Genomic DNA, 20,027 nt, shown 5'->3' on the forward strand with positions numbered 1-20,027 from the left:
TTTCATTTCATTTATTTGCATTTGGTTATTTCATTGTTTGGTTATTTCATTCATGCCACCCTGTGGAGGAGAACATCACCAGACAGACGTTTAAATTGTTTTATTTCACTAAAACAACTACGGTAAGTATTCTGGATTTTTTTCTTCAACAGCAAAGATATAATATTTTAACAGAAAAGCATATGTCCATCGTTTCTCACATTTATCTCCAGACTTCTTCTCCTTGTCCAGATCTATTCCGCCTCCAACAGTTTTCTATTCATTCAACTTTTTGAAACTTTGCACTTTTGGAGAGAGGTAAGGGATTGACTCTGTGTACACAAATTTGCAGGGGGACAATAGAGGTGAGGTCTGTTATTTCTCACCTCTCTATATTAATTTATTTTAAAACATTTTGGCTCTTAACAAGCATGTTACCTCTGGAGACACAAAGCCACAGTTTGAGAACTGGGAAACTAAGCATCTCTGATGGGATCTTCTAGACTGAGCACTGAGTCCCATGGGGTAGATGGAAAGATTAGCCTAAATAATCTATACAGAAGCCTGTGGAACCCCATAAAATTGGGTCCCTAATCCATCAACTATTGGAACTCATGTACAAAACTTTTCTTAAACATTCCATGAATATATTGTCTCATACTATAGAATTAGAATTTACAATCCCTATTCCATGATGAGATATCTTTGAGCTATAATGTATCTTAATTAAAAGTATCTTTAGATAAGTTTTTTCCTCAAAAAGCATTTTATCAAAAAAAACCCTCCAATTTAAATAAAAACACTGATTTTTGTTTAACTCATTGATTTTTATCCACCCTGGGAAGCAGTGTAAAACATGCCCTGGGATGGAGAATTAAGCAGTTCAACAGTCCAGATTGTACCCTGGGGTATGTCTCACACCCGCTGTCTCCTGGGCCGCAGCATGGCACTGTTGGGCTTTCATCATCCTGATCTTGAAAGACAAGCTAAGCAGGGCAAACCAGAGAAGGGGAGCCAGCTGACATCCTCAACTCCACTGACTTTGATTTTGGCTAAATCCTGAACTCCCCCTGGTATGTGACCAGCTGCTGGGAGCTTCGGGCCCTTGAAATCAGGGCAGGAGCAGTAGCTGCAGTGGCAGCCGGGACCCCCCGGGCTTCAGGGGCGATTTAAAGGGCCCAGGGCTCCGCTGCGGAAGCGGTGGCCGGAGCCCTTCACATCACCAGCCTGGGGAAGCTGCCCCCTGCTGGTGCAGTCAGCGGTGTCCCGGCTCTTGCGGGGTACGCCAGACTGGATCAGACTGGCTTACTTTCACCTCTGCCAGTGGTCTAAACAATTATGCCACCCCCCACTTCTGCTCTCTCTCCTTTTGCCTTCTCTCTCCCCCCTACAAATCTGGCCCAGTCAGCTCAAACAACCAGAGGTTTTGGCCAGTAGCCTGTGACCAGAGAGGCAGTGAGAGCAAGGCCTCTGCCAGCCCGACATGGAGAGAAGTTTGCCGCAGACGGGCTGATCAGCCAGCGGCCCGTACCCGGTTAGTCCTGCAGGGAGGCTGCAAGCGAGACTGGATGCTGACAGGAGAAGTTTCTAGGCGGGATGACCCCTTATTGCTGGGAGAAGCTCCCCGAGCCCAGGGGCGGTTGGGCCCCCAGGGGCAGAGGCTGGGCAGGGGGCTGGAGCGCGGTGGGTTGACCGCTAGGACCCAGGAGCGGCTCGGGGGCGGCTCTGGGGGAGGATCGCGGGGCTCAGGCCCGGCCCAGGAAGTGACTCGCAGCCGCTGCGGGGACTCTGGCTCCCAGGCTCCCGGCGAGATCCCCGAGCCCCGGCGGCTGGTGCTGGGAGCCCGGAGCCCGGGCTGCAGCCGGGAGAGGGGAACCTCCAGCCAGGCCCTTCCAGCTACTCCCCGGGAGCCTCTCCCAGGGCAGAGCCCCCAGCCCGGCCAGGGCCCCTTCGCTCGGAGGGAAGGTAAGAGAGACCCACCCCCGGAGCGGTGCCCCCCCGTCACACCGGGCTGCAGGGGGAGGAGGATAAAGAGGGGCCGGAGGCGGGTGCAGGGGGCAGGCTGGGATGGGGGCAGGGGTGCACTGAAGAGAAGTTGGGGCGATGCAGGAGGATCGGGGAGACTGTGGGGCTGAGGGGAGCGAGGCTGGAATGGGGGAAGATGTGAGTGGGGGGCACAGCGAGGGAAAGGGGGGATGTGGGGAGGCGGGCGGGGAGAGATGCCAAGGCAGCTTCTCCGCCCCACGGGACACGAGGTGGGAGGGGCGGAGAGAAGCTCTTCTCCTGGAACTGGTCAAACCAGCTTTGGCAGCGATCAGGGGACTAACCCCTCAGGGCGCAGATGCTACAAAGCAAAAACCAAGTCCCCCCCGCCCCCTCCACACACACACCGCCTTCTCAGAGTGTGTTATTGTCAGACACCCCCGTGCTGGTGGGGTCTGTGTCTCCTGAGTGCAGGGGTCTGCCCGAGGTTCTGGTCTAATTTCCCTGCAGGATTCAGATCTCAGCCACACCGGAGTCAGACCAGTCACTGCTGGCTCTGGCACGGGCTGGGGCGGGAGCACAGATGGGCCAATGGGATCAGTCTCTGCCTGCCTGTCCCTGGGGGCTGCCGGGGGAGTCCAGGGCAACTCATTCTTCAGGTGTTGCCACCAGAGGGCTCCAGGTATTGCTAAGGGAGAGGGGTTTACACTGCAATGGGGGCCAATCCCCCAAAGTGGCCCTTTGGGTTCTTCCCTTTTTTTAGCATTTGGCTCAGAGATGCTGTTACTGGGAGGCTCTGAAGAGTCTGGGGGGAATCGGGGTGTGACATGGACAGAAGCCCCTTCTGTAACCTCCCTCTCGCCCCGACAGGCTGAGGAATCAGGTCCACGTTTCACTAAAGATCGGCCAGTCTTCCAGGGGACAGAGAAGGGAAATGGCTGTGATGGAGCCAGCTCAGGTAGGGGATTTTCAGGGAGCTGCTGGGCGGGGGAGGGAGAGGCAGGGAGGAAACAGGGTGTGAGAAACCTGCTGATTTTCTGAGTAGGCCCATTGCTGGAAGGGGAGCGGTGGAGGGGACATTCCCCCAATTCTCAAACAGGATATAACCCCCTTACACAGGGCTGGGAACATTGTCCAAACTCCCAGTGCTGGAGTCTCACCTTACTGGCCAGAGGCTGCTGTGAAATACGAAGGGAAGCTGTCAGGATTCCTGTCCCTGTCCCCGGCTCAGAGCTCCGCTTCCCGTCTCAGCCTGTGGCTGGCAGGCGTGTGGGAAATGAGAAGACCCTCCCCTTCTCCGTGTGCTGGGGGGACAAGGAGTTCTCACCGTTTCCCAGCCCCTGGAACCTGCTGGCTGCTCTGAGCAGAGTGCCTGTGGGATTCTGCTACTCTGGCCCACCCACAGCTTCACGTTTTTCTTTCTTTGCCATGATTAGTGGGATTGTGGCAGGGGCAGCAGGTGCTGAGTGGGGGACTCTTGTTGTTTCAGATGCCGGTGACCTTTGAGGAGGTGGCTGTGTATTTCACCCAGGGGCAGGGGGCTCTGCTGGACCCCGCTCAGAGAGCCCTCTATAGGGACGTCATGCAGGAGAACTACAAGACGGTGACCTCGCTGGGTAAGGGATTCTTGTCCCCTCCGTTATTGGAAGCCGTGGGGCCTGTGTATCTGAATTTGGTCAGTTTCTTCCCTGGTCAGTTAGATCAGAGGCGAATGGGTTCCATAATGCACAGCTGCCATGAGAGACACTTGCATCTCCGTGCCCCCTCCAGCAGGGCATGGGAGTCAAAACCCAATGGACCCCCCTCCCTGGGAATAGCTCCAGCTATGGAGAGGGCTCTGGGGTCTGCAGGTTTATAAAGAGGCAGGGGTTTAAGTCCAGAGCTTTGTGAGTCAGCAAAGCCCTCAGAGTTCACAGATCCCGGGAACGTCTAGTAAGGGTGTAGTAATAATTCAACTCACCTCCCCAGAAAAGTCCCCCTGCGCAAGGAGGCTCAGTGATCCTGTTCCCATCCTCTTGGATTTCTCGTTCCTCCAGCAGAGCACAGGGACAGGTTCCACTCACGGAATGTCCTTTGTGACAGATCCTCCATGAACCCTGATCTGGTCTGATTCCACCCTCTGCACAGGATTTCCCATTTCCAAACCTGAGCTGATCGCCCGGCTGGAGCAAGGGGATGAGCCGTGGGTGCCCGATCTCCAGGCCTGCGAGGAAGGAAGGCTTCTGAGATGCACCCGCACAGGTGAGGACTGACACAGAGACCATCTGGGGAATGAAGGAAAAGTTTGAGAATCCCAAAATAAGGTGTGAATAACGCCCTCAGTTCTTCCTCATCTCAGCCAGGACAGGGCTGTAGTCAGCAGTTATCTCTCACGGCATTCCACCCAGCCTCTTAGCTGCAGGAGTTTGTTTCCCAGCTTTCCTTCCTTGTCAGTGTTTGGGTGGGATGTGGAGGCAGAATCCAATTGCTCAGCCTTTCTGTTGGGTTTCCCTCGGTGCTATTCCTCTGTCTCCCTTGCACAGTGACTCCTGTCTCAGTTGAGTCTCTCCCAGCAGGTGCTGAGCGAGGGAGTGAGAATGAGGAGGGGAATCGTCATCAGGATGTCCCTGGAGAAGTGCAACCACAGGGGCCCTGGGTGGGAGGAGCTGAAGGGAATTTTTCCGACTGCACGGAAGAGGGAGAAGCCTGGGGAAATTGGCACAGGTCAGAGAGGCTTCTGGGAAACCACCCCAGGAACAAAGTGGATGAATCTCTTAACGGTGGGCGACGAGATGAAGATCCCAGAGCGCAGCAGACAAATCCCAAGGAAGAGACACCCTGGCACTGCCTTGAGTGTAGGAAAGGATTCATTGTGAGATCACGGCTTGTGACACATCAGACAATCCATACTAGAGAGAAACCCCTTCAATGCTTGGACCGTGGGAAAAACTTCAATAAACTCTCAGATCTTAATAACCATGGGAGAAGCCACACTGGAGAGAAGCCCATTCAATGCCTCGAGTGCGGGAAACGTTTCAGTTCAAAGTCAGCACAAACATCACATAAGAAAAGCCACACAGGAGAGAGACCCCACAAGTGCTTTGACTGTGGGAAAAGTTTCAAGCAGAGGTCAGACCTTGTAAAACATCGGACAGTCCACACAGGAGAGAGACCCCACAAGTGCTTGGACTGTGGGAAAAGTTTCAAGCGGAGGTCAGACCTTGTAAAACATCGAGCAGTCCACACAGGAGAGAGACCCCACAAGTGCTCTGACTGTGGGAAAAGTTTCATGCAGAGGTCACACCTTGTTAAACATCAGGCAATCCACACAGGAGAAAGACCCCACAAGTGCTTGGACTGTGGGAAAAGTTTCACAGCGAGGTCAAAGCTTGCTAAACATCAGGCAGTCCACACAGGAGAGAGACCCCATAAGTGCTTGGACTGTGGGAAAACTTTCATAAGAAGGTCAAACCTTGTTGAACATCAGGCACTCCACAGAGGAGAGAGACCCCACAAGTGCTTGGACTGTGGGAAAAGTTTCATAAGAAGTTCAGAGCTTGTTTATCATCAGACAATCCACACAGGAGAGAGACCCCACAAGTGCTTGGATTGTGGGAAAAATTTCATACGAAGATCAGACCTTGTTTTACATCAGTGAATCCACACAGGAGTGAGACCCTATAAGTGCTTGGACTGTGGGAAAAGTTTCACACGGAGATCAGCGCTGGTTAAACATCAGAGAATCCACACAGGAGAGTGACCTTATAAGTGCTTGGATTGTGGGAAAAGTTTCACATGGAGATCAGACCTCCTTGAACATGGAAGAATCTACACAAGAGAGAGACCCCCACAAGTGCTTGGACTGTGGGAAAAGTTTCAGATAGAGATCATACCTCATTAAAAATGGGAGAATCCACACAGGATGGACGTGGTCCACTCCCAATGACTGAGGAGGAGGAGTCAATATCAAGAGAGGGAAAATGGCTTTTGTAGTGAGCCAGCCACTCCCAGTCCCTATTCAGGCCCAAATTGATGGTGTTAAGTTTGCAAATGAATTGTAGCTCTGGAGTTTCTCTCTGAAGTCTGTGTTTGAAGTTTTTTGGTTGAAGGATGGCTACTTTTACATCTGTTACTGAATGTCCAGGGAGAGTGAAATGTCCTGCTACTGGCTTTTGTATGTTACCATTCCTGATGTCATATTTGTGTCCATTTATTCTTTGACATAGAGACTGTCCGGTTTGGCCAATGTACGTGGCAGAGGGGCACTGCTGGCCCATGGTGGCATAGATCACATAGGTCGATGTGCAGGTGAATGTGCCCCTGATGGTGTTAGGGAAAAAGGGTTTCCCTCCCGTCCAGGGTTGGGGGGGAGCCTTCCCTGGACTTCTGTATTAGCCAAACAAACACAGAGTCAGGACTCTTAGATAAAATGAGGCACTTTAATGCTGGCAAGTATGACAGCTGAAGGGCTCACCAATTCCTACACAGAGGAATTTTCCCAGAGTGGGGGCCTTTGGGTATTTTCCCAGAGCGGTTTTACCTTGTGAGTGCAGTGACCTCTTCTCTACGCACAAGGGGGCCTTAACAAGCAAGTCTGGGCGATGGTTTGGGATCCACTTCCTAAAATGCATGGTTCCCCTGCCCCTTTTTCCCTTTTGGCCGTACCACGCCAAACCATTTTGCCAAGAATCAAGGAGTACTGGAACCGGCAAAATGAATGCGAGGAGAAGTGGGAACACACCCAACAGTCACTAACATTCCAGGAGTTGGTTAGATTTGGGGCTAATTGTAAAATGTGTTTTTGTCCCAACCCCCTGGGGCAAGGTTCCAGGTTAATGCCCGTAACCGTACATACATTGTAAACACTAACAACTACAAACAAAACACAAGGCAGTACAAATTGTAACAGTGTAACCAATGTCCCAGAATTCTGTAACTGCTTCTGATCCCGCTGACCGACCGGTACACAGTTCGTGTAGGAGCGGCGGTCGTGATGGCAGTCCTTGGAGACCTTGGAGCAGGAACCTTTTTACAGTGGCTGCAGCGCACCCATCTATCAATGCCCTCGATCTTTACCGCAGTCGGAGTAGTCAGAAGGACTTGAGCAGGGGCCGACCACCGTGGTTCCAGGCAATGCTTCCTTCGATGGATTCTAGCACAGACAAAGTTACCTGGAAAAAGAGAGTGTGCACAAGTATCAAGTGGTAAAGGTTGGGCATCCTTTACTTTGGCCCACGCGTCACTTAACGCATCTTGCAACATGCGACAGTAACCCGCCAGCTTATCTTGTCCCGCCATTAACGACGTTTTCGCTGGGAGAAATCCGTTTGTATTGGTTAGGGGGATTGGCAAGGGTCGGCCAAATAGAATTTCGAACGGTGTCAACCAGTGTTTCCTATGGGGTGTATTACACAGGTTGGTTAACACTATGGGTAACACTTCAGGCCACTGTAATCCTGTTTGCTCACATAGCTTTGCTAATTGGGTTTTGATCAGCCCATTCACCCTTTCCACTTTTCCTGAGCTTTGTGGATGATGGGGGTATGCAAGGCCTGTTTTATGCCTAAGGCTTTCGCTATATGCTGAATAATTTGGGAAGTGAAATGGGGTCCTTGGTCACTTTCCAAACCAGTCATTACTCCAAAGCGGGGAATAATATCCTTGAGGAGACACTTTGCTACGGATACTGCATCTGCTTTTCGAGGGGGGAACGCCTCAACCCACCCTGAAAAAAGGTCAACCAGGACAAGCAAGTGTTTTCGTCCTGTCACTGGTGGTAAATCCATGAAGTCCATCTGGACCACAGCAAATGGGTACTCAGGTAGTTTGCTATGTCCCATAACTTGTGGTTTGATTGCTCCCTGATGATTATATCGTTGACACAACCCACACTGTGCAGTGACGGCCTTCGCAGCTGCATGGACCCCCGGAGCAAAAAACAATTTCTCCCTCTCAGCCACCAATGCCCATAGCCTTTACAGTTGCAGAAGTAGTAGGAAGGTTGGGGTCCTGTAGAGTACTTCTATCTGCTCCGGTGTCAACTAACAGTGAATAAGTTTTTCCTCCCACCACAACGGGAAGTTCCAGATGGTTTGCATCCAGATGCACTGTCCAAGAAGTGGAGGGGGTTTCCGGCAGGGGGAGCGAGGCATTGTGGGCAGCTAGCTTTCAATCAGTACCTCCTTCTTCTCGCCCCCTTTCCTGAACCCTTTGGTAGGCTTGCATAAGAGGGTCAGCGGACTGGGCGGGGGGGATAATTCGGACACTGGGCAGCCCAGTGTCCCTTTTGCCGGCACTCATCTGGCCCTGTTCTCCAGGGCCGTGGCTGGAAGTTCTGACCTTGTGGTTCCCATCCCTGGGTGGAGCTGCCTCCCCTTCCGCCTCGTCCTCGAAAGCCTCCCCTCCTACGGCTGGCTTCTCATCCCCGAGAGCCGTCTTGGAACCCTTGCAACTGCAGATTAAGAAGCTTTTCGGACCTCCTAGTGTCCAATTCCTTTCTATTCCTCCAAGCATGGGCTGCTAAACCCACCACCTCCTCCAGCGTTTTGTTTTCATAAGCTGGTTGACTACACACATACTTCTGAGCGAATGGTAATAAGTTTTTTACATACTGGCCGATCACTTGTGTTTTTGCTACAGGGGAGGTTGGATCTAAACCACCTTGGTTTTTTAAAACCTTACACAGGCGGTGGAAAAATTCCCCTGGGTGTTCATCGTGCTTCTGAACACATGCATCCACCTTTCCCCAATCATAAACAGGCTTAGACATCTCCTCTAATGCTTCTAAAATTCGCTTTCTCATATTATCCCACACACAAACGTTTTCCGGAACATCCCAATCCATTTCAGGTTTCTCTTGCGGATATGTCTCCTTGCCTTGTACCGTCTCTCTGGCTTTCTTATACACCGTTGCCTTCTCACCCTCACTTAGTACTTGATTCAAAACCATCTCCACATCATCCTAGTTACAATTATACACTGTGAAAATGCCCTTCAACTTTTTAATAAATTCTTCCGGACACTTTCGAAATGGGGGGAAAGTAGCTGACCAATTCATTAGATCCGTGCTGGTAAAAGGGACGTACACCATTTGCGTTCCCCCCACACCACTTGGTAGTTGTCACATAGGCATTTGGACTGCACTAGCCATCACAGCACCAATAACTTTTGCCTGAGGTGTCTCTTGAGAGCGGGTTTTAGAGGGCGTCGCGTCACTGGGGTGTCGCGGATCAAGATGTGCCACCTCCCTTGTAGAGGTGCCAGCCTCCTGAGCATCCCCCTGCTCTGTGTCGGATGTGGGTGCATCAGTAGCTAGCGGGAGAGCGGGGCCGCTCCTCTCCCTGTAGCGTGCCCGGTCACTCTCCGGGGACGTGGGTGCGTCGGGGCCGGACGGTGGTACCCCACCCCATATCCAGGTCCATTCTTCCAGTGGTATAGGATCCCCTGCTTCTTTCAATGGGAGTTGGGGATAAATAGACTTTGGCGTTTTTGGCTTCCGGTCAGCATCACCGGATCCTGGATTATAGGGTGGAGGCCGCATGGCTTTAAGTTTTTCTTCCTCAATTCGTAAACTAGTAGTTACACTGGTGCTTTTGCGCCGTTCGGCCTCTCTTATCCATACATCTGAATACTTAAGTTGCCGCGGTTTCAAATCATACAGTGCTTTCCGTAATTGAACAACAGTATGTAACTCAAATGTTCCTTCCCCCGGCCAGCGATTTCCTGGCTCCGGGTCGTCTTGCGTCATTCCCACCCAGGGAATTGACACAAAAATATAAACTTATACACAGCTTTGTTGCTATCCGATTGTAAGGCCTTGATATCCCTATCATAATGTTTTAACATATAGCCGAGGGGTGTAGAAGGATCGACAGTTCTACTGGACCCCCCTCCCATCTTTTCCAAAAGACAGAACCCCTGACTTGTCTAGACAATCACAAAGGAAAAATTCAGAACTCATCAAGTTCCCACCGGCCGGTGTTCACCAATAGGTTAGGACCCTAGTGCCTTTAGGGATGCCTTATTTAGCCGAAGCGGCGGGTGGAAGCGAGACGGGAAGCCTTCAGGGTTAAAGCAACCCAGGTGCTGGCAAGAAGGATTCAGAGTCCCAACCGTCCACCGGTCCGGAGAAGCAGCAATCCCGGACGAGCCCCCAATTTTGTTAGGGAAAAAGGGTTTCCCTCCCATCTAGGGTTGGGAGGGTAGCCTTCCCTGGACTTCTGTATTAGCCAAACAAACACAGAGTCAGGACTCTTAGATAAAATGAGGCACTTTAATGCTAGCAAGTACAACAGCTGAAGGGCTCACCAATTCCTACACAGAGGAATATGGCGAAGCCCAGAACAAAGAACAAGGTAGAGCTTTTATAGCTTGGTTCAACATACTTTGTGATATCTCTTCCAGTTCCAACCGGTCAACCCCTGTTGGTCTGGGTCCTGAGGTATGAACATGGAGGCCCATCTGTATAAGGAATTCCTTCCCCAAACGGGGAGTACAGGTTACACATAGTTCAAATTCTTTCGACCCATAAACATAGGGAAAGGACAGATAAGCATAGAAAAAAGACAGAAGCCTAGCTTTACATGATTACAGGGTTGTTTTCTGGTTCTTTTCTTTATCAATGGCGTGGCTGTTATGGTTGGGTCCTATGATGGTGTCGCTAGAGTAGATATGGGGACAGATTTGGCAATGGGATTTGTTGCAGGGATTGATTCCTGGGTTAGCGTTTCTGTGGTATGGTGTGTAGTTGCTGGTGAGTATTTGCTTCAGATTGGGAGCTGTCTGTAAGCGAGGACTGGCCTGCCTCCCACGGTCTGTGAGAATGAGGAATCGTTTTCCAGGATAGGTTGTAGATCGTTGATGATGCGCTGGAGAGGTTTTAGCTGGGGGCTGTACATGATGGCCAGTGGTGTTCTGTTATTTCCCTTGTTGGGCCTGTCCTGTAGTAGGTGACTTCTGGGTATCCATCTTGCTTTGTCGGTCTGTTTCCTCACTTCCCCAGGTGAGTACTGTAGTTTTAAGAATGCTTGATAAAGATCTTGTAGATGTTTGTCTCTGCCTGAGGGATTGGAGCAAATGCGGTTGTATCTTGGGGCATGGCTGTAGACAATGGATCGTGTGATGTGTCCTGGATGGAAGCTGGGGGCATGTAGGTAAGTATAGAGGTCAGTAGGTTTCCAGTATAGGGTGGTATTTATGTGACCATCACTTATTTGTACTGTAGTGTCCAGGATCTCTTCTGTGGACTGGTCCAGGCTGAGGTCGATGTTGGGGTGGAAATTGTTGAAATCCAGGTGGAATTCTTCAAGGGCCTCCTTCCCATGGGTCCATATGATGAAGATGTCATCAATGTAGCGCAAATAGAGGAGGGGGCGCTAGGGGACGAGAGCTGAGGAAGCGTTGTTCTAAGTCAGCCATAAAGATGTTGGTATGCTGTGGGGCCATGCAGTGCTGCTGACTTGAAGGTATAAATTGTCCCCAGATCTGAAATGGTTGTGGATGAGCACAAAGTCACAAAGCTCAGCCACCAGGTGTGCCGTGGCCTCATCAGGGATAATGTTCCTGACAGCTTGTAGTCCATCCTTGTGTGGAATATTGGTGTAAAGAGCTTCTACATCCATGGTGGCCAGGATGGTGTTTTCAGGAAGATCACCAATATGTTGTAGTTTCATAGAATCATAGAATCATAGAATATCAGGGTTGGAAGGGACCTCAGGAGGTCATCTAGTCCAACCCCCTGCTCAAAGCAGGACCAATCCCCAATTAAATCATCCCAGCCAGGGCTTTGTCAAGCCTGACCTTAAAAACTTCTAAGGAAGGAGATTTTACCACCTCCCTAAGTAACGCATTCCAGTGTTTCACCACCCTCCTAGTGAAAAAGTTTTCCTAATATCTAACCTAAACCTCCTCCACAGTAACTTGAGACCATTACTCCTTGTCCTGTCATCCGCTACCACTGAGAATAGTCTAGAACCATCCTCTTTGGAACCACCTCTCAGGTAGTTGAAACCAGCTATCAAATCCCCCCTCATTCTTCTCTTCTGCAGACTAAACAATCCCAGTTCCCTCAGCCTCTCCTCCTAAGTCATGTGTTCCAGACCCCTAATCATTTTTGTTGCCCTTCGCTGGACTCTCTCCAATTTTTCCACATCCTTCTTGTAGTGTGGGGCCCAAAACTGGACACAGTACTCCAGATGAGGCCTCACCAATGTCGAATAGAGGGGAACAATCACGTCTGTCGATCTGCTCGCTATGCCCCTACTTATACATCCCAAAATGCCATTGGCCTTCTTGGCAACAAGGGCACACTGTTGACTCATATCCAGCTTCTCATCCACTGTCACCCCTAGGTCCTTTTCCGCAGAACTGCTGCCTAGCCAGCGGTGCATTGCATTCTTCCGTCCTAAGTGCAGGACTCTTCACTTGTCCTTGTTGAACCTCATCAGATTTCTTTTGGCCCAATCCTCCAATTTGTCTAGGTCCCTCTGTATCCTATCCCTACCTGCCACCGTATCTACCACTCCTCCTAGTTAAGTATCATCCGCAAATTTGCTGAGAGTGCAATCCACACCATCCTCCAGATCATTTATGAAAATATTGAACAAAACCGGCCCCAGGACCGACCCTTGGGGCACTCCACTTCATACCGGCTGCCATCCAGACATGGAGCCATTGATCACTACCTGTTGAGCCCGACAATCTAGCCAACTTTCTACCCACCTTATCGTGCATTCATCCAGCCCATACGTCTTTAACTTGCTGACAAGAATACTGTGGGAGACCGTGTCAAAAGCTTTGCTAAAGTCAAGAAACAATACATCCACTGCTTTCCCTTCATCCACAGAATCAGTAATCTCATCATAGAAGGCGATTAGATTAGTCAGGCATGACCTTCCCTTGGTGAATCCATGCTGACTGTTCCTGATCACTTTCCTCTTGTGTAAGTGCTTCAGGATTGATTCCTTGAGGACCTGCTCCATGATTTTTCCGGGGACTAAGGTGAGGCTGACTGGCCTGTAGTTCCCAGGATCCTCCTTCTTCCCTTTTTTAAAGATGGGCACTACATTAGCCTTTGTCCAGTGGTCCGGGACTTCCCCCGATCGCCATGAGTTTTCAAAGATAATGGCCACTGGCTCTGCAATCACAGCCGCCAACTCCTTTAGCCCTCTCGGATGCAACGCATCCGGCCCCATGGACTTGTGCACGTCCAGCTTTTCTAAATAGTCCCTAACCACTTCTTTCTCCACAGAGGGCTGGCCACCTACTCCCCATGCTGTGTTGCCCAGCACAGCAGTCTGGGAGCTGACCTTGTTCGTGAAGACAGAAGCAAAAAAAGCATTGAGTACATTAGCTTTTTCCACATCCTCTGTCACTAGGTTGCCTCCCTCATTCAGTAAGGGGCCCACACTTTCCTTGGCTTTCTTCTTGTTGCCAACATTCCTGAAGAAACCCTTCTTGTTACCCTTAACATCTCTTGTTAGCTGCAGCTCCAGGTGCAATTTGGCCCTCCTGATTTCATGCCCGAGCAACATTTTTATACTCTTCTGTGGTCATTTGTCCAATCTTCCACATCTTGTAAGTTTCTTTTTTATGTTTAAGATCCGCAAGGATTTCACCGTTAAGCCAAGCTGGTCGCCTGCCATATTTACTATTCTTTCGACACATCAGGATGGTTTGTCCCTGTAACCTCAATAGGGACTCTTTGAAATACAGCCAGCTCTCCTGGACTCCTTTCCTCCGCATGTTATTCCCCCAGGGGATCCTACCCATCAGTTCCCTGAGGGAGTCGAAGTCCAGGGTCCGTATTCTGCTGCTTACCTTTCTTCCCTGTGTCAGGATCCTGAACTCGACCAACTCATGGTCACTGCCTCCCAGATTCCCATCCACTTTTGCTTCCCCTACTAATTCTTCCTGGTGAATTGTGAGCAGCAGGTCAAGAAAAGCTCTCCCCCTAGTTGGCTCCTCCAGCACTTGCACCAGGAAATTGTCCCCTACATTTTCCAAAAACTTCCTGGATTGTCTGTGCACCGCTGTAGTGCTCTCCCAGCAGATATCAGGATGATTAAAGTCGCCCATGAGAACCAGGGCATGCGATCTAGTAGCTTCTGCGAGTTGCCGGAAGAAAGCCTCATCCACCTCATCCCCCTGGTCCGGTGGTCTGTAGCAGACTCCCACCACTACATCACTCTTGTTGCTCACACTTCTAAACTTAATCCAGAGACACTCAGGTTTTTCTGCAGTTTCGTACCGGAGCTCTGAGCAGTCATACTGCTCCCTTACATACAATGCTACTCCCCCACCTTTTCTGCCCTGCCTGTCCTTCCTGAACAGTTTATAACCATCCATGACAGTACTCCAGTCATGTGAGTTATCCCACCAAGTCTCTGTTGTTCCAATCACGTCATAATTCCTTGCCTTCACCAGGACCTCCAGTTCTCCCTGCTTGTTTCCAAGGCTTTGTGCATTTGTATATAGGCACTTGAGATAACCTGCTGATCGCCCCTCATTCTCAGTATGAGGTAGGAGCACTCCCCTCACAGACGTTCCTGCCTGTGCGTCCTCCCGGTATCCTGCCTGCCCACTTACCTCAGGGCTTTGGTCTCCTTCTCCCGGTGAACCTAGTTTAAAGCCCTCCTCACTTCCTCAGGAAGTCGGTGGTGTCTAGAAGATAGCTGGGAGAGCTGGTAGCATAGGGTGTGAGGAGAGAGTCCACATCGCCAGATAATCCTGCTGTAAGAGTGCCGATGCCTGAGATGATGGGGCGTCCAGGGTTTCCAGGTTTATGGATCTTGGGTAGCAGATAGAATACCCCTGGTCGGGGCTCTAGGGGTGTGTCTGTGTAGATTTGTTCCCGTGCTGTTGCAGGGATTTGTTCCCGTGCTGTTGCAGGGAGTTTCTTGAGCAGTTGATGTAGTTTCTTTTGGTGCTCCTCAGTGGGATCGGAGGACAGTGGCCTTTAGAATGTGGTGTTGGAAAGTTGCCTGGCAGCCTCCTGTTCATAATTGTTAGGGAAAAATAACCTAGTTAGCATATGTGACTCCATTTTGGGTTTCCTGTCGGCCATTAACTAGAAGTGAGGACATCACGTACCAAGGAAGGAAGGATCCTTCAGGGTGGACAGCTGGACAGTTTCAAGAGAAGGGAAACAAAGGAGACAGGAACCAGCCGACATGCCTGAAATAGCTGCTAATTCAGCGTTTTTGCAGGGGGAAGGTGGCTGCAGGGGATTGGTGATAGATAAGGAGACGGCCTGTTTATTGAGTTAGGCGCCCACCCGAGGCACACAGGCAGGATGTTTTGCCAACAGTATATAATCTTTGTGTAACCTGTAATCGGGGTCCCGCTCTGCTTAAGAGAACGGTACCACGCTCGAGCGTAATAAACCTACAAACGCTGAGACACTCTGCAGTCTGTCTTTATTTGGTTGCCTCAGCCTAGAAACGAGCTGTACGTGTCCTAACTGGAATAATTCTTAACAGTTGCTGTGAAATATGAAGGGAAGCTGTCGGGATTCCTGTCCCCGTCCCCGGCTCAGAGCTCTGCTTCCCGTCTCAGTCTGTGGCTGGCAGGCGTGTGGGAAATGAGAAGACCCTCCCCTTCTCCGTGTGCTGGGGGGACAAGGAGCTCTCACCGTCTCCCAGCCCCTGGAGCCTCCTGGCCGCTCTGAGCAGGGTGCCTGTGGGATTCTGCTACTCTGGCCCTTCACTCTTCTCTTTCTTTGCCATGATTAGTGGGATTGTGGCAGGGGCAGCAGGTGCTGAGCGGGGGACTCTTGTTGTTTCAGATGCCGGTGACCTTCGAGGAGGTGGCTGTGTATTTCACCCAGGGGCAGGGGGCTCTGCTGGACCCCGCTCAGCATCTGATGTGTTCTGACCAGTGTTCCCTCAGTTTTTACGTCCAAGTGCGGAATGAATTTGGTTCTACGCACCAGTATGTGACCCATCATCTCCATATTGGCGCACAGAACAAAATTCATGGGGTGGGGGTGGGGCCGAGGGATTCGGAGTGTGGGAACTGGCTCAGGACTGGGACAGGGATGAGGTGCAGGGGGTGAGGGCTCTGGATTCAGGTGCAGGCTCTGGGGTGGGGCTGGGGATGTGGAGGTTGACGTGTGAGAGGGGGTTCAGGGCTGGGACAGAGGGATGGGGTGCGGAGGGGTGAGTGCTCTGGCTAGGCATGTGGGGGCTGGGACTGGGGATGAGGGGTTTGGGATTCAGACTGCAGTGGAGAGAGGACTCCCCCAGCCCTCTCTCACCACAGGAGTTTGGGGCCAGGTTAGAGACAGCTCTCCCCAGCCACGGCGGCTCCTGTGGTCCTGGGCCGGGCTGAGGGAGGGGTTCCTCTCCCCAGCAGCTCCAGTGGACCTGGGCCAAGCCTGGGGAGGGGATCCTCTCCCTGCCTGCCTCCATGGCCCTCCATAGCCTGCAGTGCAGCTGCGTAACAGTTTCTGACGCCCGACTTCCCGTTAGCAGAGTGATTGCTAGTCCATTAGTTCCCCCTTTGGGGCCAGGTTGTCTCATTCCCAGATAGTCAAGCATTTACTGTTTCTACATTTTATCCCTTATGGGCCAGAATTAACCAGATGCTAAAAAGGTGGGAGAAGGAACAGTAAAATGTGGTGTTTTCGCTTCTGTGCTATTTCAGGGCAAGGGGGTGAGTGCGAGAGATTCCCTCCTTCCCCTCTCACTGTCACGCTCCTCTATCCACACAGCAGCCTCTGTCCCAGCCATGGAAAGTTTAACCTGCCTCCGTTCTATCCCTCCATCTCCCACGGTGTCACGTACCACCCTGTCCCAGGCTCTCCATGCTTAGGAGTCACAGCTTTGATGTCTGTGATCTTAGTCAGACTCCGGAGGGCTGGAGAAGGAAGTGTCACAGACCTGGAGTTGGCAGGGAAATCTCAATGAACTTCAAAGCACAGTTGGACCTTCAGATCTTATAGCCCCGTTTCCATCTATTGGTAAAATAACTTCCCGGCTTTTTCTAGGTTTGGTCCAGATCATTTGTAGATGGGAAGGTTGTTTTCTCTTTCATTCTCTTTCTTTTATGAGGATGCTAAAACTTTTGTAACTAATACAGCCGAATAATGAGGCGAGAAGTGAAGCCGGTTTAGCCACTTGAGAAGAAAATGGGTAAATTTCTTCCCCTGATTTTGAGTCTTAAAGGATTCTCTGAGATTTCCATCAACAGGAAGAAAGGGGTAAACAAAGAAACTTACACTTCATCTGTAGCGCAGTGTGCAGCTCACTTATGCCACGGAGTTCCCTGACCCCATGACCCAGCAAAGACTTTTCAAGTATAAAGGATCCGAGTACAAGAAGCGGGGAAAGGGGTTCTGGCCCCATGTCTACTCAGGGCAGCAAGATCCCTTGAAAGACAAGAGGAGCATCATTGAGCTGGGGGAGTGGTCCGAGCTGGAAGGCTTTCCAAAGAGCATGGACTGCTGAAAGCTTTTGGGGGAGAGAAATCCTTTTGCTTGTAAGGGTACGTCAACAGTCCAAACTTAAGTTGACCTGTATTAGGTTGACTTATAACCACTCCAGTAATGACTGCGGTAGATGATGTCCACACTATCCTCCTTGGGTCGGTGGGGTGCGTCCTCACCAGGAGCACTTCCACCGACCTAGGAGGGGCACTGGGGGGAGCTGAGAGCCCGCTCTGCCAACTCCAGCAGCAGCTCTCTCCCAGGAACGGGGCTGCCCTACAAGCTCTGTGTGAATTGCTCCCCATCTAGGCCCCGTTCCCCGCTGGGCTGCCCCCTCCACTCCCTCTTCCCCATAAAGAGCGAGGGAGGCCACCTGGAGCTTCTCCCTCCCACTCCCCTCCCCTGCACCATTCCCCTCCCAGTTTGACACCAGACGATAGATAACTACTCTGAGTGCAGTCTTTAGTTGTGCACCCATTTACAGTAATTTCATCTCGACCAATGAATTCTTCCCTGCTGGTCAGAACTGAGTCTAACCCACCTGCCCCCTGGTTCCTTCCTCCACCATCGGAAAGCAGAACTTGTCCCTGACGCGTTCCCAGCACTTCTGGCACAGTGGGTGCTGTTAGGGTGGCCAGGTGCCCAGTTTTCAACCATGAAGTCCAGTGGAAAAGGGGACCTGACAGTGTCCGATCACATCTACTGACCGGACAGCTGAAGTCGAGTTACTGCGGGAAACTGGAGCAGGCGGAAGCCGGGAGCAGTGAGCGAAGGGGACCCTGGGCGAAGGGCCCAGGGCAAGGAGAGGCCCTCAGCCAAGAGGTCTTGCAGGCCAGACTGGGTGGGGGATCATAACCCTGACAGGAAGCAGCTGATGCTAGGAAGAAGGCTCCTACTACCTAGAGCCTGAGGCCAACACCAGAGTTAGTGTCCAACCCTGGGCATGCCTGCAGCACAGCCAGGGCCTGGCAGGAGGCCTGCGACGTGGGAGGGACAGACTGTGAAGTGCCCTGGCATTCCAGAGACGGTTGTTTGGGGTTCCACCCTACAGAGCGGGCTGACATGTTTCCTTTCATCTTTCCCATTTTTCTCCTTATTTTTGTATTACTTACTTTTTAATAAATTGCATTTGTTCTTAACTCTGTGCATTGATGAAGGAAGCACCCAGAGTGGAGAGAACACCCCAGAATGGGGACACTTGTCCTGAGTGATCGGAAGACTGGGGGTCAAGCGCCTCAGGAGCCCTGAGCCCAGCGTTGGGGTTACTGGTCCAGAGTCAAAGCGGGCCAGGGGGAGGGGTCCTCAAGGTCATGCAGGCCTCTGGGTAAAGGACTCAGATCCTTTTGCTAGCCAGTTCCTCTGGGGCTCGGTAGAAGCCAGAAAAGTTCCCCACACTGGGAGTAGTGTTCCCCCCTCTTACCTCTGTGCATATTGATTGGTTTCTAGTAAAGTTAATTGGGATTATAGGGGCAAGTGTCAGAGCGGGCACCAGCGAGAGTTGCTGGCCACGCTCTGAGGCCACCAAATCTGGTCGTGAGAACCCCTGGGCAAGATGCTCATGATGGTCTATTGTGACCTTGGAGCCTGTGAGTGTAACAGGGGCCGGGCACAGGGATGCTGATCCTTTGAAGACTTGATCGCTAGAACCCAGGAGCGGCTGGGGGGCGGCTCTGGGGGGAGCGATCGCGGGGCTCAGGCCCGGCCGCAGAAAGTGACTCGCAGCCGCTGCGGGGACTCTGGCTCCCAGGCTCCCGGCGAGATCCCCGAGCCCCGGCGGCTGGTGCTGGGAGCCCGGAGCCCGGGCTGCGGCCGGGAGAGGGGAACCTCCAGCCGGGCCCTTCCCGCTGCTCCCCGGGAGCCTCTCCCAGGGCAGAGCCCCCAGCCCGGCCAGGGCCCCTTCCCGGCCCGGCCCCTGCCCCGGGGAGGCCCCGCTCGGAGGGAAGGTAAGAGAGACCCTCCCATCCCCCCCTTGCAGCGGGCCCCACCTCGTCACATCTGAGCTGCAGGGGGAGGAGGATAAAGAGGGGCCGGAGGCGGGTGCAGGGGATGCTGGGGGCAGGCTGGGATGGGGGCAGGGGTGCACTGAAGGGAAGATGGGGCAATGGAGGAGGATCGGGGGACTGTGGGGCTGAGGGGAGCGAGGTCGGGAATGGGGGAAGACGTGAGTGGGCGGCACAGCGAGGGAAAGGGGGGATGTGGGGAGGCGGGCGGAGAGAAGCTCTTCTCAGCTTTGGGAGTGATCAGGGGACTAACCCCTCAGGGTGCAGAAGCTACACGGAAAAAAACCCAACCCCCCCTCACCCCCCCCCACGACACACACACCCGGCTGTGAGTGTGTTATTGTCAGACACCCCTGTGGTGGTGGGGTCTGTGTGCCCTGAGTGTTGGGGGCTGCCCAGGGCCTTGGTCTGATTTCCCTGTAGGGTTCAGATCTCAGCCACACCAGAGTCAGACCGGAGTCACTGCTGGCTCAGGGAGGGGGGTGCGCGGATGGGCCAATGGGATCAGCCTCTTCCTGCCTGTCCCTGGGGGCTGCCGGGGGAGTCCAGGGCAGCTCAATCTTCAGCTGATGCCACCAGAGGGCTCCAGCTATTGCTAAGGGAGAGGGGTTTACACTGCAGTGGGTGGAAATCTCCCAAAGTGGCCCTTTTGATTCTTCCCT

At 52.2% G+C, this 20,027-nt stretch overlaps 1 protein-coding gene across 1 annotated transcript in view; it reads left to right on the plus strand.

Moving 5' to 3' along the window:
• Positions 1–2,814: 2,814 nt before the first annotated feature.
• LOC141998572 (uncharacterized) overlaps positions 2,815–20,027 on the plus strand; it is a 36,836-nt gene continuing 19,623 nt past the window's right edge. The window contains 6 exon segments of the mRNA XM_074971444.1: positions 2,815–2,920; positions 3,452–3,578; positions 4,090–4,203; positions 4,515–5,785; positions 5,787–5,869; positions 9,906–9,918. Of these exon segments, the coding sequence (XP_074827545.1) occupies positions 2,897–2,920; positions 3,452–3,578; positions 4,090–4,203; positions 4,515–5,785; positions 5,787–5,869; positions 9,906–9,918 (1,632 nt within the window). The 5' untranslated portion in view covers positions 2,815–2,896.

Source organism: Natator depressus, chromosome 14, assembly GCF_965152275.1.
Source record: "Natator depressus isolate rNatDep1 chromosome 14, rNatDep2.hap1, whole genome shotgun sequence".
In the NCBI taxonomy this organism is placed as follows: Eukaryota; Metazoa; Chordata; order Testudines; family Cheloniidae; genus Natator; species Natator depressus.